Here is a 14,761-nt window from a genome sequence, read left to right as displayed (position 1 = left end):
GTCGATTCTCCTGTGAGATTCGATGAAAGTGCAAAATGTGACCACTTTAAACTTCAACGGCCATTATTTCAATGTTCATTTTCTCGGTAAAATGACGATTTAGGTACTACGATAACTCAATAAATACAGCATCTATAGGTAAGCAAATATGATCATCGTAAAAAGCATGATCGACTCAAGAAACGGTTTTCTCATTTTTTTATATTTTGGTCTATTTCCGATTTTGGGCATCATTTTGTGCAAATAGGCGCTTTTGAATTTTAAAAAGTTCATTTTGAAGCCTTATATGGTCAATATCTCAAAAAATAAGGCCAATATCAAAAAAATAAAAAACCGCTTTTGGAATGGAGCCTCAAGATTGAGCTAAAAACAAAATAAAATATTTTGGAAAGAGTGTTTTTTGTTATGATGTACCTAACAAATATTGCCAAAAACTCACTTTTTGTGATTTTCTTCAAAATTGTTGTTTTTACCCCAAATCTGTATTTATATTAAGATTTATTGATGTCTTGCCTTCATAAAATGTATACTTTTATATGTTTTTGCGAATAATTACAAAGTTATTGCACTTTTACTACATGCATGTCTGAGAGTACACAGCCACCTTAAATTGAGAACAAAAGGTCATGAAATACAGAGGGCGCCCTATATGTACACAAAGTGACCAAAAATCTTATGACCACCAATCATGCTAAACACCTAAATTTCATGAAAATAAGGTTCAAGAAATGTTTTTCGACTCACAGGGAGATGTGAAATAATCAAAGGGACGATTCTATCCTTTTTTGTGGCATTTCATTGACCTAGTGACGAAGAGACAGTAAAACATGGCAGCAGCTGGTGCAAGTGTTGGGTTGTTGGACAGGGAGCTGATAGCTTCAATGAAGGGAGTGAGAGAAGCCATCAAGCTGGATTCTGATGGGAAACAGAGAGTGAGTAAATTCACAACATGATACAGTGCCATATTGTCACTTGTTTATTTCCATTAAAAATAAAGTATTAAAAGATTTGTGGTCACTTTAACACTAGTCTTCTATAGTGAATTTGGTTTGTGTAAAAAATAAGTTGGGACCAGTGGCAGTGCCAGTGGCAGTGCAGTGTTCGAAATATGCCTCAAAAGGTTACAGGCAACGTTCGAAATAGGGCCGGTCAGCCGGCCATTGGCCTGTAACCTTTTGGTCTGGCCGGTAACTTTTCTGACTGGCATCTATTTGCCGGCCCGGCTGGCCGGTAACTTTTTAAGGTCAAGCCCGGCTGGCCTGTAACTTTTTGAGGCATATTTCGGTTATTCCTTCATGTAATTTTACACGAAATTAGGGTTAGGGTTAGGGTTAAGGTTAGGGTTAGTTTAGGGTTAGGATTAGGGTTAGGATTAGGGTTAGGGTTAGGGTTAGGATTAGGGTTAGGATTAGGGTTAGTGTTAGGGTTAGGATTAGGGTTAGGGTTAGGATTAGCTTACACGAAATAATTACATGAAGGATCGACCCATATTTCGAACACTGGTTACAGGTCAGCCGGCGAAACTCTAAAAAGTTGCAGGCCCGGGTAAAAAGTTACCGGCCAAAACTTTTTAGAGCTTTGAAATAGGAAGTTACAAGCTGGGACACATATCAACATAATTATTTCCGTCAAGTTACAGCAAGTTCAGTACACAACAAACACAAAACGTTTTTTAAACGTTTTAAACATGTTATATTTTGTGTTTTGGATTTTGGTAAAAACGTTTTAATAACATTAAATGTTGGGTTATATAAAGTTCATGAAAACGTTTTAAAACGTTTTGTATGAAAAACACACAACAAAAATATTTTTAAAATGTTTTCAAAATGTTATTGGAAATATTTTCTGCAAACAAGTTATCAAAATATGTTTATGAATGTCATGAAAAGAGTTTATACCCTTTATATAACCCAAAATTTAAACGGTTTCTGGCAACCTATTCTAACCTTTTGCGAATGATGTCAAAAAAACGTTTTGTGTTTGCTGGGTAGTGACGTTTTAAACCAAGGAATTATTTGTCATGATATTTAAAATGAATTGTATAATTATAATTCTGAATACATGTAGGTACTTTAGGGACGTGTAGGCTACTACGTGTAGTTTGGGAGTCTGAACTTTAACATGGTTCCCAATTTGAGAAAAAAATCCCTAAACATGCAGGGTCCTGATTTGAAAAAAAATTGTCAAAAACTGTTTAATTATCCATTTTTTAGGTTAAAAAAATCAAACATGGGTCCAGATTTGGGAAATAAGATGGTCAAAAACGGTCGAATCAGCTGCATTTTTTAGGTTGAAAAATCCGTAAATACGGGTAGAAGTTTCAGATTCCCAGCGGCATACCCTGTCAAAATGTAATTTATGTCTATAGCTATTAACTTAAAAACAGCAAATGGACGTAAACTTGCGAAAAATCATAAAAAGCGCCCTCATGCTCAATTTTGACCCAAAATGCCCATTTTTAAGGAAACGCAATGTCCAATTTTCATGCAACTTTCAAAATTAGGTATTTTGAGCTCATTTACATATATTTAGACACCAAAATCATAGCAACATGCCAGAAAAGGACTTGAAGGATTTTGTACTCAAATCCACTCCCTCCACTATAATAAGGTATGGTGACACAAGAGGGCGCTGCACACTTTTTTCTCGGACACCAGGCCAAAAATTTTGTCATTTCATGTTGAGAGTACTTGCTATATATATATATGTATAGAACATAAAAAAACAAAAATAACCAAAAAAGTCATTGGCTTCGCTATAGCCCACTGGTACTTTGAGTGGCCTATTTTGAACATTCTAAAGTTGAGTTGAAGTGCAATTTAAGCAGCATGTGATGTGATTACCCATCATAATCAGCTGCATTTTTTGGCAGGCCAATGGAGGGGCAAGCATTTCTTGTCGTGCAGCCCTCGAATTAAGGATCTGAAGGGGCACGGCAACTTTTTTAGGGTAAGTTGAAAATTGCCTTGGATTTTCACTGAAAAGGCGAGGCAGCACAGCAGCTTGTAATATTTCAAGAGGGCATCATGGCAACTGTTGAAAATTTGAGAAGGGCACCAAGGCAATTTCTCAAAAGTGAAGAAAACACACAAACATAGATAGATGATTTTTTAATGAAGGGGCAGGGCTGGGGCACCACGGCAACTTCATTAGAGGGCACGACAAGTGACTGCCTTGGGTAAAGGACATATTTTGTGGGCATGGCAGTGGGGATGGGCACCCACGGCAAAATGCCATGGGTGCCATGGGTTAATTCGAGGGCTGTTGTCGTGCCATTTGGGGGCTTATAGTTATTGTACAGCCCCCTATCATTGAGCAAATTCAAAGCTGGACTTCTCGAGTTAACTTGTTGGTTGAAATCTGTACAAAATATTTGTACAATGTACTTTGCAATTAATGCATAAATTTACATTTTGTTTCCAGGAAGCATATCTTCAGTATCTCAGCTGTATCCAGTACATATCACACTCTCTTCTGGAAGATGCTAAGCTCAAAGGTATACAGTTAAACACATTTAAGGTGGTACACCTCCTGATCAATTTTTTGACTTATTTTGCATTTTCTCACAAAATTACTACACACTGGTAACAAAAGTTTAAAATGTATATTATAGGGGCAAGGAATCCAGTTACTGCACTGGAATTTCAGTGACTCAAGACAAGCTGTACATTATTTAGGATAAGAAAAGAGGTACAGCTAGAATAATATACCTCATTTCTTAACATATCATAATGAAACACTTGTCTTGAATCACTGAAATTTCAGTAAAGTAATTGGATTCTTTTAATTGCCTCTATAATATACCTGTTGTTACCAGTTATTTTTTGAGAAAAATGCAAAATTAGTCACAAAATTTATCAGGGGTGTATGTAATTGTAGTACCACCTTAAATACGCACATTAATTTATCCTTTTATAGGTGACATGAATTCTGTAATCTCATTGGTCAAACACCATCTGTATTACCTGCATACTCCTAATGACGCAACTCTGGCAGGTAATATATTTGGTGCAGTGTTCCATTCAGCCAACAGCCTTTGGCTTCATGGAATACAGACCATAGATATTTTTCTGTATTTCGCTGGAGTAACAAATATTATAACCCTAGAGTAAATCCCAGAGGGGCCACTTGCATATCAATCATGTAGTAAAAAGTCTCATTTAAAGAAGTATTTCGTGATCCTAGCATCCTCTTTTTATGATATTTTTCAGTAGATATCCACGAAAAAAATCATATTTTCAAAATTTCAGTTGATACGATTCTGCGTTTGTGAGTTACGCATGATTATGTGTATTACACTGCTCCATAGATAGACCACTGTTGAATTACGTTCTGGTATACCAGAACAAAATTCAAATTTGACGATATCTTTGTTAAACGAATTAATCTACAAGAAATATTTTGTACATAAACATAATACATTATGTAGCCAGAGGTTTCCAACATTTGGTATAAAAATCTCAATTTTTTTTTGAGAAAAATGGGGGATGAGGCTGTGGATCACAAAATTCCTTTTTAAGGTACCGGTATCAAATGAAACAGCCAAAATAAAAAAAAAGCTTACTTTGCACACTCACATGCATGTAGTAGCAAGACTGTGGATCCAAAATGAAAAAAAAAAAAAGAAGTTGAAATGAAGGTCAAATTCTTCTCAAAAAACTCCTCAAAATGTGCTTTTTCAATGGTTTTGCTTGTTTTCAGATTCAGATTCAGATTAAATCTATTTCAAATTCGTGGCCCGTAGGTCAAATTACATGAAATATTACATATAAAATAAACATAAAACACCATAAAATTACTCAAAGAAATTAATTGCACTTGTTGAGGCAAAATCTCACACTCACACTCATACATCTCACACACCCATACATCTCCACCCCCACCTTACATACACACACCCCAACTATCAGCCCTCCATATACACACACCCACACACACCACAGATGCTCTAAATAATTATGTTATTTATTTATTTATAAATTAGGCTAATAAAGTTAATTGTCTGCATGTAAATCCAAGTCCATTTATATACAGAATGATATAATTTTTCATGTATATTAAAATTCCACCCACACACTTAGAACGGGAAATAATAATCAGGCAAATGATCTGCTGTAGGAAATTCAATTATTTCATATTTTGACAGTCTGTAGATACATGCAGGTTATTGAGTAGTCTTTCACCAAGGCATTTCTTGTCTTGTGTTGCCCCTATAAGGGGAATTACAGCCAGCAGGGAAAATAGCTGGGTTGTAACTGGACTCTACTTTTGTGAATAGTAGTATATGGGAGCCCAGTTGAAGTTGATTTTGTGTTGTGTGAACCAGGAGCTACTTGCACACAATCAACACTGCTACACGTATATGTATTCTGCCATGCGAAATTGAGGTATTGAAACTTTTCACCATAGGAAAGAGTTTCAGTTTAAAAAGTAGCTCCTGGTCATGTTATACAAGAGATTAACTGATGGAAGTTATTTGATAGGCAAATAGGGCCTAGTTTTTCCCTTAATCACAACATTAAATTGGCCTCTGGTCACAGCTAGCCGCAGTCTGTGGCGCTCACAGACTTAGCGAGCGCGTAGGGCGAGGCGTTGACGCAACCTCTCTGGATAGTATATATATAAAAGCAACAGAGCCCGAAAGTAGTGCTAGTCGCAGCTAGCTTTGTGCTCAGTCTTGCTTGTATTTTGATGATGTGTAGAAACATAAACCAGAAGGGAAGCTCACTACATGATCAACTGACAGAAGACAAGGCCACCTCATTCTTTAAAATTGACAGAAATCAAACAGGGCCTAATAATTGAAGAGAGCATTCACATCTCAAGACATAACACAGTGCTGCATCATGTATTTTGTGACTGTGCAGTTACCTGGAGGATTAGTCATATAGGCCTACATTGTATGCTGTTAAGATTCAAATACCATGTACATTGCACAACTTCAGATAGAACCATGCAAGTAGTGCTAGTGAATGAAGTCTCAAAAAAGCACTGTAAACAAGTATTTGCAACAACTGCATGATCATGAAAACAGACCCTTTTATGTGAATCTTTGGTTACGCATATGATACCCCTACAATGTAGCTTGTCAATGACAAGTGACCCCCCCCTCCCGGACATATTAGCTTGTACAGTGGTCATGGATATGGACACGTGTAGCATGTGTGTGCACAATATTTGATCCAAGGGTAGACATTGATGATTCAAGATAGTGCACACTGCTGTAGACTAAATGATAATTGGTAATAATTGGTTTGATATTTATTATAACAAGTTTACCTTTCACATGTTTCAATCCAATTCTTCAAAAAAAACTTGCTAATGGGTTAAATTGGTTGTAGCTACCCTGGTTGGTGCATAGCCGGTTGGATGTAACCAGTACTGATGCTGGGAGGAAAATAAAAGTTTAATGTTTTAGTTTTGAAGCTAATGATTTTTCATCATAAAAAGGCAACCCCCCCAATTTTTAGGGATAATACCCTGTAGCCTATTCCCACATCCCTCACGTACACTTCACCTTAAAAATTGTGGCCCAAGCCACGATCTAATTGGATAGTAAAACTATCTTTAACTTGGGCTAGTTAGCTACAAACCTGTTCTTGGTTCTATATATTTTGCATGGGGAGTATGCAATATGTAACATGATCTGGTCCACGGGGGCCAAAAGCGGCAAATTTGAAAGCGGGATAAAGGCAAAAATATGGAGTAAAAAAACAAATAAAATACATTAAAAAAAATAGACCTCACAAAATGTCAGAACTAACTTAAAAGAACCAAGTATGCTAGACCTTTGGTGCTTTCAGTATATGATAGCCTAATGTTTGTGTAAGGGGCCGTCCATAATTTTGGTTATTTTTACTTACGTACAAAGCGCACGTAAGGGGAGGAGGGGTAAAATCCTAGGCATGTGTACGTATAAGAAAATGGCGATTTGTTTGAGTAATAAAAAAATGAAAGTGACAAATTATGGTATTTTATGGGTTTTTAATTATGTATTTCCAAACCTAAAATTGTTCATTTTGTTTTAACAATTTCTATATAACATGCCATCTCTTTAATTTTGAGTCTAATATGCACAGTAGTCCTATTTTACATTATGCTTAATACCAAAATGCATTTTAAAAACTATTTTCTATCTGCTTTTGGACCAATGGCAGCAAAGATATATGATCTGATCCCGGGGGTTCTTTAGTGGAAAAGAGAGTATTGGATGTTCAGCAGATTTTGGGGTGCATTAGTCATTTAATTTAGATTCGGGCTGCATCTTAAGTTTTCATGAAAATATGGTTTAAAAAGAAAGGTTTTTTTTTTCAGTATTTCTCAACTTATCTGTAAAAACATTAATCCAGAACAAACTGTACTCCTGGAACACTAATATAGCCCTAACCCTACTCGAACCTTTAACCTAAACTATAGCCACAACCCCAACCCAACATCTCAATTTTGCTATTAGTAGTACTCGTGGAAATCCTTCACCATTTTATTTGTACGTAACTCGAGGGAGGGAGGGGGTAAAAAGTTACACGCTTTGTAACGTAAGTGAAAATGGCGAAAATTATGGAATGGCCCCTAAGGTACCGGGTGTCCCAAAAGTTACTTAACATTGTGAATTTGCCATAACTTGAGTTGGGTTAATAGTGTTGTTACAAAAATTGCACAGTATGTAAATAATTCTTTTAGAAATGTTATGATACCAAACATGTGGTCATGACCCTTTGGCATGAAATTAACGGATATCTACCGTACCCTAAAACCCACTGTTATAAACGCAAAACAAGTCTCGTCATTTGAGACGTGATAACACGATATAACGTTTTGTCGTTTTGAAATCTGTTTTGTTTAATTTTGCTGTGTTTGTTTGATTCTTTGTTTGTTTGTTTTCAATGCGTAATCTTCATTTTCTTTTTATCTGGATTTATATGGAAAGCGGCTTAAGATCTTTTCTGAGGATTCGATGAACAGTTGTACGCGGTACGTTGTTCTCCATTGAAAGTTGACATACTGATCGTCTTGGGCTTTTCGCCACCACTCTTCGTATGACATCGATGTTTGTAGCCGATCTTCCTGTTCGTCCACGTCCTGCCCGAGATAGATCATGAACAGATCCAGTTGATAATAATTTCTACACTAGTTGCTGGATTGTATTTCGGCTGGGTGCATAATTTACATTAAAATGTTCCTTAAACTTTGCTTGAGTGAGTTTGTCCGACTCTGTCTCGGCAAAAAAACCATACCATCTGAATTTGTTGATCTATAGGAAATTCATCTTCACTTAAACGGTTTTAAAGTAAAGTTTAATATTGTCAATATATCCTAATTATAATCTCAAACAGCAGTCTCGCTTACGCTAGGCCATGTAATCCATGAATGTTCTTACCTAAATGTAGCGTGTGCAGTGAGTGAACCAACTCTATCATTCATGTGCTTGAACAAAGAATATATGAGCTTGCTTTTAGGAGTTTGATACACACATGTGTACAGTCGCACAGTAAGGTCAAGGGGTCATCAATAATGCTGTTTTTGGTATCATAATAATTCTAAAAGATCAATCTATGTGAATATATGTTCTCCATTTTGGTATGAAGTAGGAAATATTTGAGATATGGCAAATTCACAATGTTAAGTTACTTTTGGGACACGCTGTAATAATTATTGTACTCAATTTTCAAAAATGCCTCCTTTGGCCCCCAGGAGCAGATTGTGTCACATATTATGGAAAGAATGGTTGGGATTAGAAGCCATGGATGAAACTTCAATAGCCAGATTGATAAGGGATACTTTTACACTTTTAAGTTTCCTGCATGTGTTTCATATCTTAAAATCCAACAGTGCTGCAAATTACCATATTTCAGAAATATGAAATATTTTCTTTTTTATATTACATAGCTTCCACAGGTAACACTGTGCAGTCAAGTGCTGCCCAAAAGATGGTCCGTTTGGTGCAACAGTGTACAGAGAGATCTGCTGCTCTGTTTGAAACTATCGGTAAGTATTCCTAGGTGTTTCTGATTTAGGGAAGGTAGAATGAATAATTACGGGATGGATCAGTGCCTATAATACATTGAGAACTTGTACATCTTAAAACACACATAAATTAGGGGTAGGTGGACTGGATAACACAAGAAGGGCCACTGGTCATTGACAAGGGGGTATCATATGTGACCACAAAGTCTCAAAAATACACCCTAAACAAGTACCGTATTTCGTCAAATAAACGCCCCCCAAGAAGGGCGTTTATTCAAGGTCAATTTTAGAACGATAATTCCGTTAAAATCATTAGGTAAACTTAAAACTCACGCTAAAATGACGAACTATGAACTAGAAACACTGACTTCTGGTTCACTTCCAGGTTTCCAATCCAGATTTCCGCCAAAAAGTGACGCTATTATCGACCATGTTTGCAACTTGGTAAGCTTACTACACAAGATAGCATGGAAATATCGGCATTTTTTAAACATCTTGGTTGAAAAAAGTGGTGGGGGCGTTTATTTGAGGGGGGGGCGACTATTTGACGAAATACGGTATTTGTAAGGTGTGAAGATGCACCCCTAAACATGTAATGCACATGTGCAATTTCTTGAGGACATAAAATTCCTCAACCACAAAGCACAGTGGCACAAACATGGAGTAAAAAAAGGCCATACATGTATGGGTTGAGTGCTCAGTCAGAAACAATCGTGATCGACACATGCTTGGGACAGAACAATCAGAACTTTTCCTCGCCAAATGATGTTGTACATGTAAGGTGATGTCACACACCAACTGGAAGTTACCAGTCTTCAAGCTGTTTAACTTCACATCCCAGTTTAAGGTCAGTAGTTTGGTCAGTGGTACTGACCACGAGGTTGGTTGTTCCAAGTATGTTGAAAATCTGGTATCTAGACAATAAGAATTAATTCACTCTCTCAATAAACAGAGAACTGAATAATAAAGTACATTGAAAAGAAACACCTTGTACAAGGGGGACAGTTGAATATTAAAGTGCTACACCTGCTCTTTAACCAACCCTCAAACCAGACCATAAATTGCGTAACTAATAAAGGTAGCAAATTTTTGAGGGTCAAAAAAGAGAGTCCAAAAGTGTTGATCAGCCAAAAATGGGCTCCTAAATGGCAACATGGCCAAAATGGACCTGGCGTCAACACTAATTGCTCAAAATCTGACTATTTGTCTATGTTTTTATTATACAAGGATGCATGGCTCAAAGTTGAGTTACTGACCACATGATCGTTACCAAAACCACCTAAAAAGGGGTCAATTTGAGGAATCATCCACTGACAAAATTGTCCGCGAAATTGGAAAATTAGGGGTAACAATTGTCCTCGATATGGATAAAAAGGGGTCATGAATTTGGCTGGTACCACAGAATTCTATATAATATTAAAAATACTGTGACTTGTGCATGTGTGTTGAAGCCTTTATGCTTGAAATGTTAAAATAGGGGCAAATTTGCAAAAGTGTCCTTGGAATTATAAAAATAGGGGCATTTCAAAGTACCATGTGTCCCTGTTTTGGAGTCAAAAAGGGGGTAAAATTTCATGAAATGTCCTTGTGATCAACAGCGAAAGGGGGTATTTTGAACTTTTGGTAATGGTCATGGGTGTCACCCTCTGCAGGGGAGTGTCCCCACCAGGTGACCACCCCCCAGTGTGTATCCAGCCCTCAAATTAACCCACGGCACCCATTGCATTTTGCCGTGGGTGCCCACCCCCACTGTCGTAATGCCCTCAAAATAGGTCCTTTACCCAAGGCAGTCACTTGCCGTGCCCTCTAATGAAGTTGCCGTCGGTGCCCTAGCCCTGCTTCTTCATTATAAAATTATCTATCTAGATGTTTGTGTGTGTTTTCTTCACTTTTGAGAAATTGCCTTGGTGCCCTTCTCAAATTTTCAACAGTTGCCATGATGCCCTCTTAAACTGCTGTGCTGCCTTGCCTTTTCAATGAAAATCCAAGGCAATTATCAACTTGCCCTAAAAAAAGTTGCCATGCCCTTCAGATTCTTAATTCGAGAGCTGTGTGTATCGTCATTTGATCAAGTGTTGTCCAATTTTATTTCAATTAACCAGGAGGATAAAGATCTTGACCTGTTTATTTATATTGATATATTTTCATCAAGGCTTGTTAAACTACATCTGCAATCCAGACAGTCTCTGTACAATATTACCAACTATAGGCAAAGTATCAAATTCTCGATCATGAGAGCCAACTTGGATACGCACAGGTATTTGTGTCGAGTGTACTACGCAAAGCCCGGTGCTTACGGCGCAAATGCAGCTTATGAAAAATGACCAATCACACGGTCGTTGGTAGGCAAGGTTGAGGTTCGGTCATGTTGGTCGCAGAAGGTACAACCTCTCATGATCGAGAATTAGTTATTTTGCCTACATTCTGGCGAGTTCATTATACTCTTGCATCCCTCATCCAAAATTAGGAAACTAAAAAATGAAAGGAAAGTGGTTGCCAGTTGCACTTTACATGTACATGTGTATGCATTTACAAATTGTAGTATCGGTAATTAACCTGTAAATTGCGGCAATCTAGAATTAATGGTACCTCACAATGGTAAAATGTAAAGTGTGCTATATGTGCTCAGGCTTGTGGATCAACGTCTAGGCATTGTGCCTGTGAGTAGTGCAGCGCACTATAAATCACCATGCTTTTTTTTAAATCATGGTCATCTAAACAATCTCATCCATATCTGTGTAAACTATGTTAATGATTAGTTTCATTGAAACTTGAAATGAAACAGCATTTCCTGGAATAAAGCTTTGCATGCTTGTGGCGATGTTGCTTTTTTTATACATGTATGGGGCTTCAAGGTGTAAAAAGGAAGTAGGTCTCTAAAATGTGACAACATTTCTTGGAATAAAGTCTTCGCTGTTGGAACATTTTAATAGACTTTAAGTAATTAGCTGTAACAAGGCTCCAAGTCATTCTTTTCTTTTTTAAAGTTCTTTTTAAAAATACTAAATGAGGCAATATTTCCTGGAATTGCACCTTAGCAGTTACAGGACCTTCAAGAGGAAACTGTACTTTGTAAGCCTAAGTTGAACTATAATTAGACATTCTGTCAGTTTTGGACAAGGGGACAAGTTCTTGATGAGTAGCTATACAGTATGTACACTATACAGTGTCAATCTTTCCTGCTGTTCTTCTCTCATATCTACTTCTTGGCAACAGTGGCAGAACTAGACATTTCATTTGGGGGGAGGGGCAAGGGGGGAAACATAATAAATGAGGGGGCAGGTATCGTTCATAAGTGTGTCAACACCCTCGGCGCACTGGGGGACACGGGGGTTCTGAGGAGTCCTTGGATCTGCTTGGAATGTGTCCCCGGAACAGTGGCGTAGATTTCTTTTTGACATTGGGGGCATGGGGTTGGAAGTATTGTCTTGAAGTATAGTGAATCCAGCACATTTTGGCGACTAAAGAAGTTTATGGTACAAATGTGTGCAAAGCGTGCAGAAAATGTTGGTATATTGAAGCTGAACTGGTGACATATGGTACAAAAGTGGAATAAATGCAGGGTTTTTAGGGTAAAGTGACCAAATATGAGGTTTTAAGAATTCCACAGCCTACTTTACCTTTTTCATTTGGGGGTGCAAGTAGGGGGCAAGGGATCAAATCGGGCATTGCCCACGTACAAATTGAAATAATTTGTACATTGGGGGGCATTGGGTCTGATTGTTATGTTATTTTCTACGTGCCCCCTACACCCCTCCCCGTGCCCCCTATGACACTGCGCCACTGCCACTAACAACACTTACGACAACTACACGTTATTTTAGTACTTGAGTTTCTAATTGTAGCAGGGTGGGTATGATAAGCAGGACCAATTGAGGTAATATCAACATGATAGTGGCTATTGAACAATTAACCAATCAATGACCTCCTTCCTTTGACGACATATCTTTGATAAATACGCCATAATAACAACCTGCAAAGCTGATTCCAATTTGTGGGTTCTGCCTTGTACGTCAAGTGTTTCTGTTATCAGGATCATAACATTGCGCTTTATTATGTCGTTGGGCAGGAAAACCTCGTATGTGCCTCTGGCCCCTGAACATGTTTAAAACAAAACTGCCAACAGGTTACATAAGAGGTATTGCTTTAAACATGTTCAGGGGCCAGAGGTTTTTCCTGCCCAACGACGATTTTATTATGAACACTCGTTTAGTTTTGCAAAAAAATCTTCCAAAAACTTTGAATTAAGAGGAATATGAATTTATTTCATTTCAATTAAAACATGAAAACAACAAGTTCCTCATTTGTAAACAAAATCAAATAAAAAGATTTATAATCAGCAGAAGAAACCACTAAATGCTCCTTTAATCTGGTGGATCCACCTTAAACTTCCCCAGGTTGTTTGCTAGTTATAAACCACTCCGGGAAACCACTACCAATTATCAAGTTGCCTCTGATGGGTTTATTTTGGGATATTTTTTGAAATGTCGATCACCATCTGGGCTCTGGTCAATAACATTGGATCACCAAAACAGATAGTTTGTCAATTAATGGTGGTTTGACCCTAACTGAACCAGCAAAATTTTGGTCTCCGTCTTTGACCGCTGTCTCTGAAGGAATTAATTAATACTGGTCAAACTATTGATGATTGAGTGGACAATTATGTTAAAGTCAAACATATGGTGGCTATAGTTTTATTTCTATCTGCAGTGTTTCTGACTGTTTTCAGATACAAATCTGTGACGTGTGTTGCATTGATAAAAGTCTGTATTATCTTTTTAATGTGCCTATTTCTAGCAATATCTGATGGTACAAATTGTATTTATGTCCTGATTGAAAGCAATAAGAAACCATAGTGAGGGACACAAATTATAAACAAAGAACAGAATTTCTGTTTTTGCATTTGATAGTACAGGAGCAACTTATAGGCAAGTGATTATCACCTCATAATCCTATTACTTAGATAATCCTATCAGTAGGGGGGTGTGATAATTCAAAAATTTTATGAATTGCTGCTGAAAATATGGTATCGACTATACTAAACAAGAATATGATCATTAAAAATAAATTTAAGTAGATGAACCCCCCTGTACATGCCCCCTGAAGATTTGGTAACAAGGTTGCGAATTCGGCAGCCTTGCACATGCTTAATGTAGTAGATTATCATAGAAACTGAAAGAAATTGTGATTCTTGAGCCTGTTTAATAATTATTTTGTATTGTAAATGCTGAGTTTGATACAATATGTTGACAATATCATAAACAGCTTATCAGCTGGAGGATAATTATCACTTTTTATTTGTCTAGAAGAGAGTGCAATGCTTCATTGAAGTCCGTTAATCCAGCCGCAGTCTGCCTTAGACATCACATTCCTCAAATAGAGGTTCAGATCAGATTTTCGGCATTATATTTCACACACAGTTTTCTATGATCTTTTAATTGCAAACATCACTTGATTTAAGAAGTGAAAGACTTGTGTCCCTTGCATATCTTCAAGATACAGCTGCAAGGTTTTGGATCGGTGGCTTGTCAGGCTTCTCTGGATCCATGGAAGATAGGCCTATGGCATACTCACCTGTAAGATCACATTCCCCAAAGGTAAAACTGTCTCCCTTCTGCTTCTGAAACCCGGAACAAGACATGATCGATCATCTTTATCTTTGTGGCTTCATATATGAGAAAGATTCTGCTGTACTTTAAATGAGTAGGCCTGTCACAAATGTCATTATCATACATGTACTTGATTTGCTGGAGTCTGTCCATTGACACAAAGGAGAATGCTAGAATGTTGATGATCA

The 14,761-nt window shown here is 37.3% G+C and overlaps 1 protein-coding gene across 1 annotated transcript in view; it reads left to right on the top strand.

Annotated features, from left to right (window-relative positions):
* The first annotated feature begins 646 nt into the window (after positions 1 to 646).
* Positions 647 to 14,761, top strand: part of LOC140172746 (VPS9 domain-containing protein 1-like) — a 46,262-nt gene continuing 32,147 nt past the window's right edge. The window contains exons 1-3 of the mRNA XM_072195877.1: positions 647 to 932; positions 3,424 to 3,496; positions 8,887 to 8,985. Coding sequence (XP_072051978.1) covers positions 828 to 932; positions 3,424 to 3,496; positions 8,887 to 8,985 — 277 coding nt within the window. The 5' untranslated portion in view covers positions 647 to 827. The remainder of the gene's footprint in view (positions 933 to 3,423; positions 3,497 to 8,886; positions 8,986 to 14,761) is intronic.

Source organism: Amphiura filiformis, chromosome 16, assembly GCF_039555335.1.
Source record: "Amphiura filiformis chromosome 16, Afil_fr2py, whole genome shotgun sequence".
Lineage (NCBI taxonomy): Eukaryota > Metazoa > Echinodermata > Ophiuroidea > Amphilepidida > Amphiuridae > Amphiura > Amphiura filiformis.
Note: the sequence above shows the minus strand (reverse complement) of the source record. Positions and strands in the feature narration are given on the sequence as shown.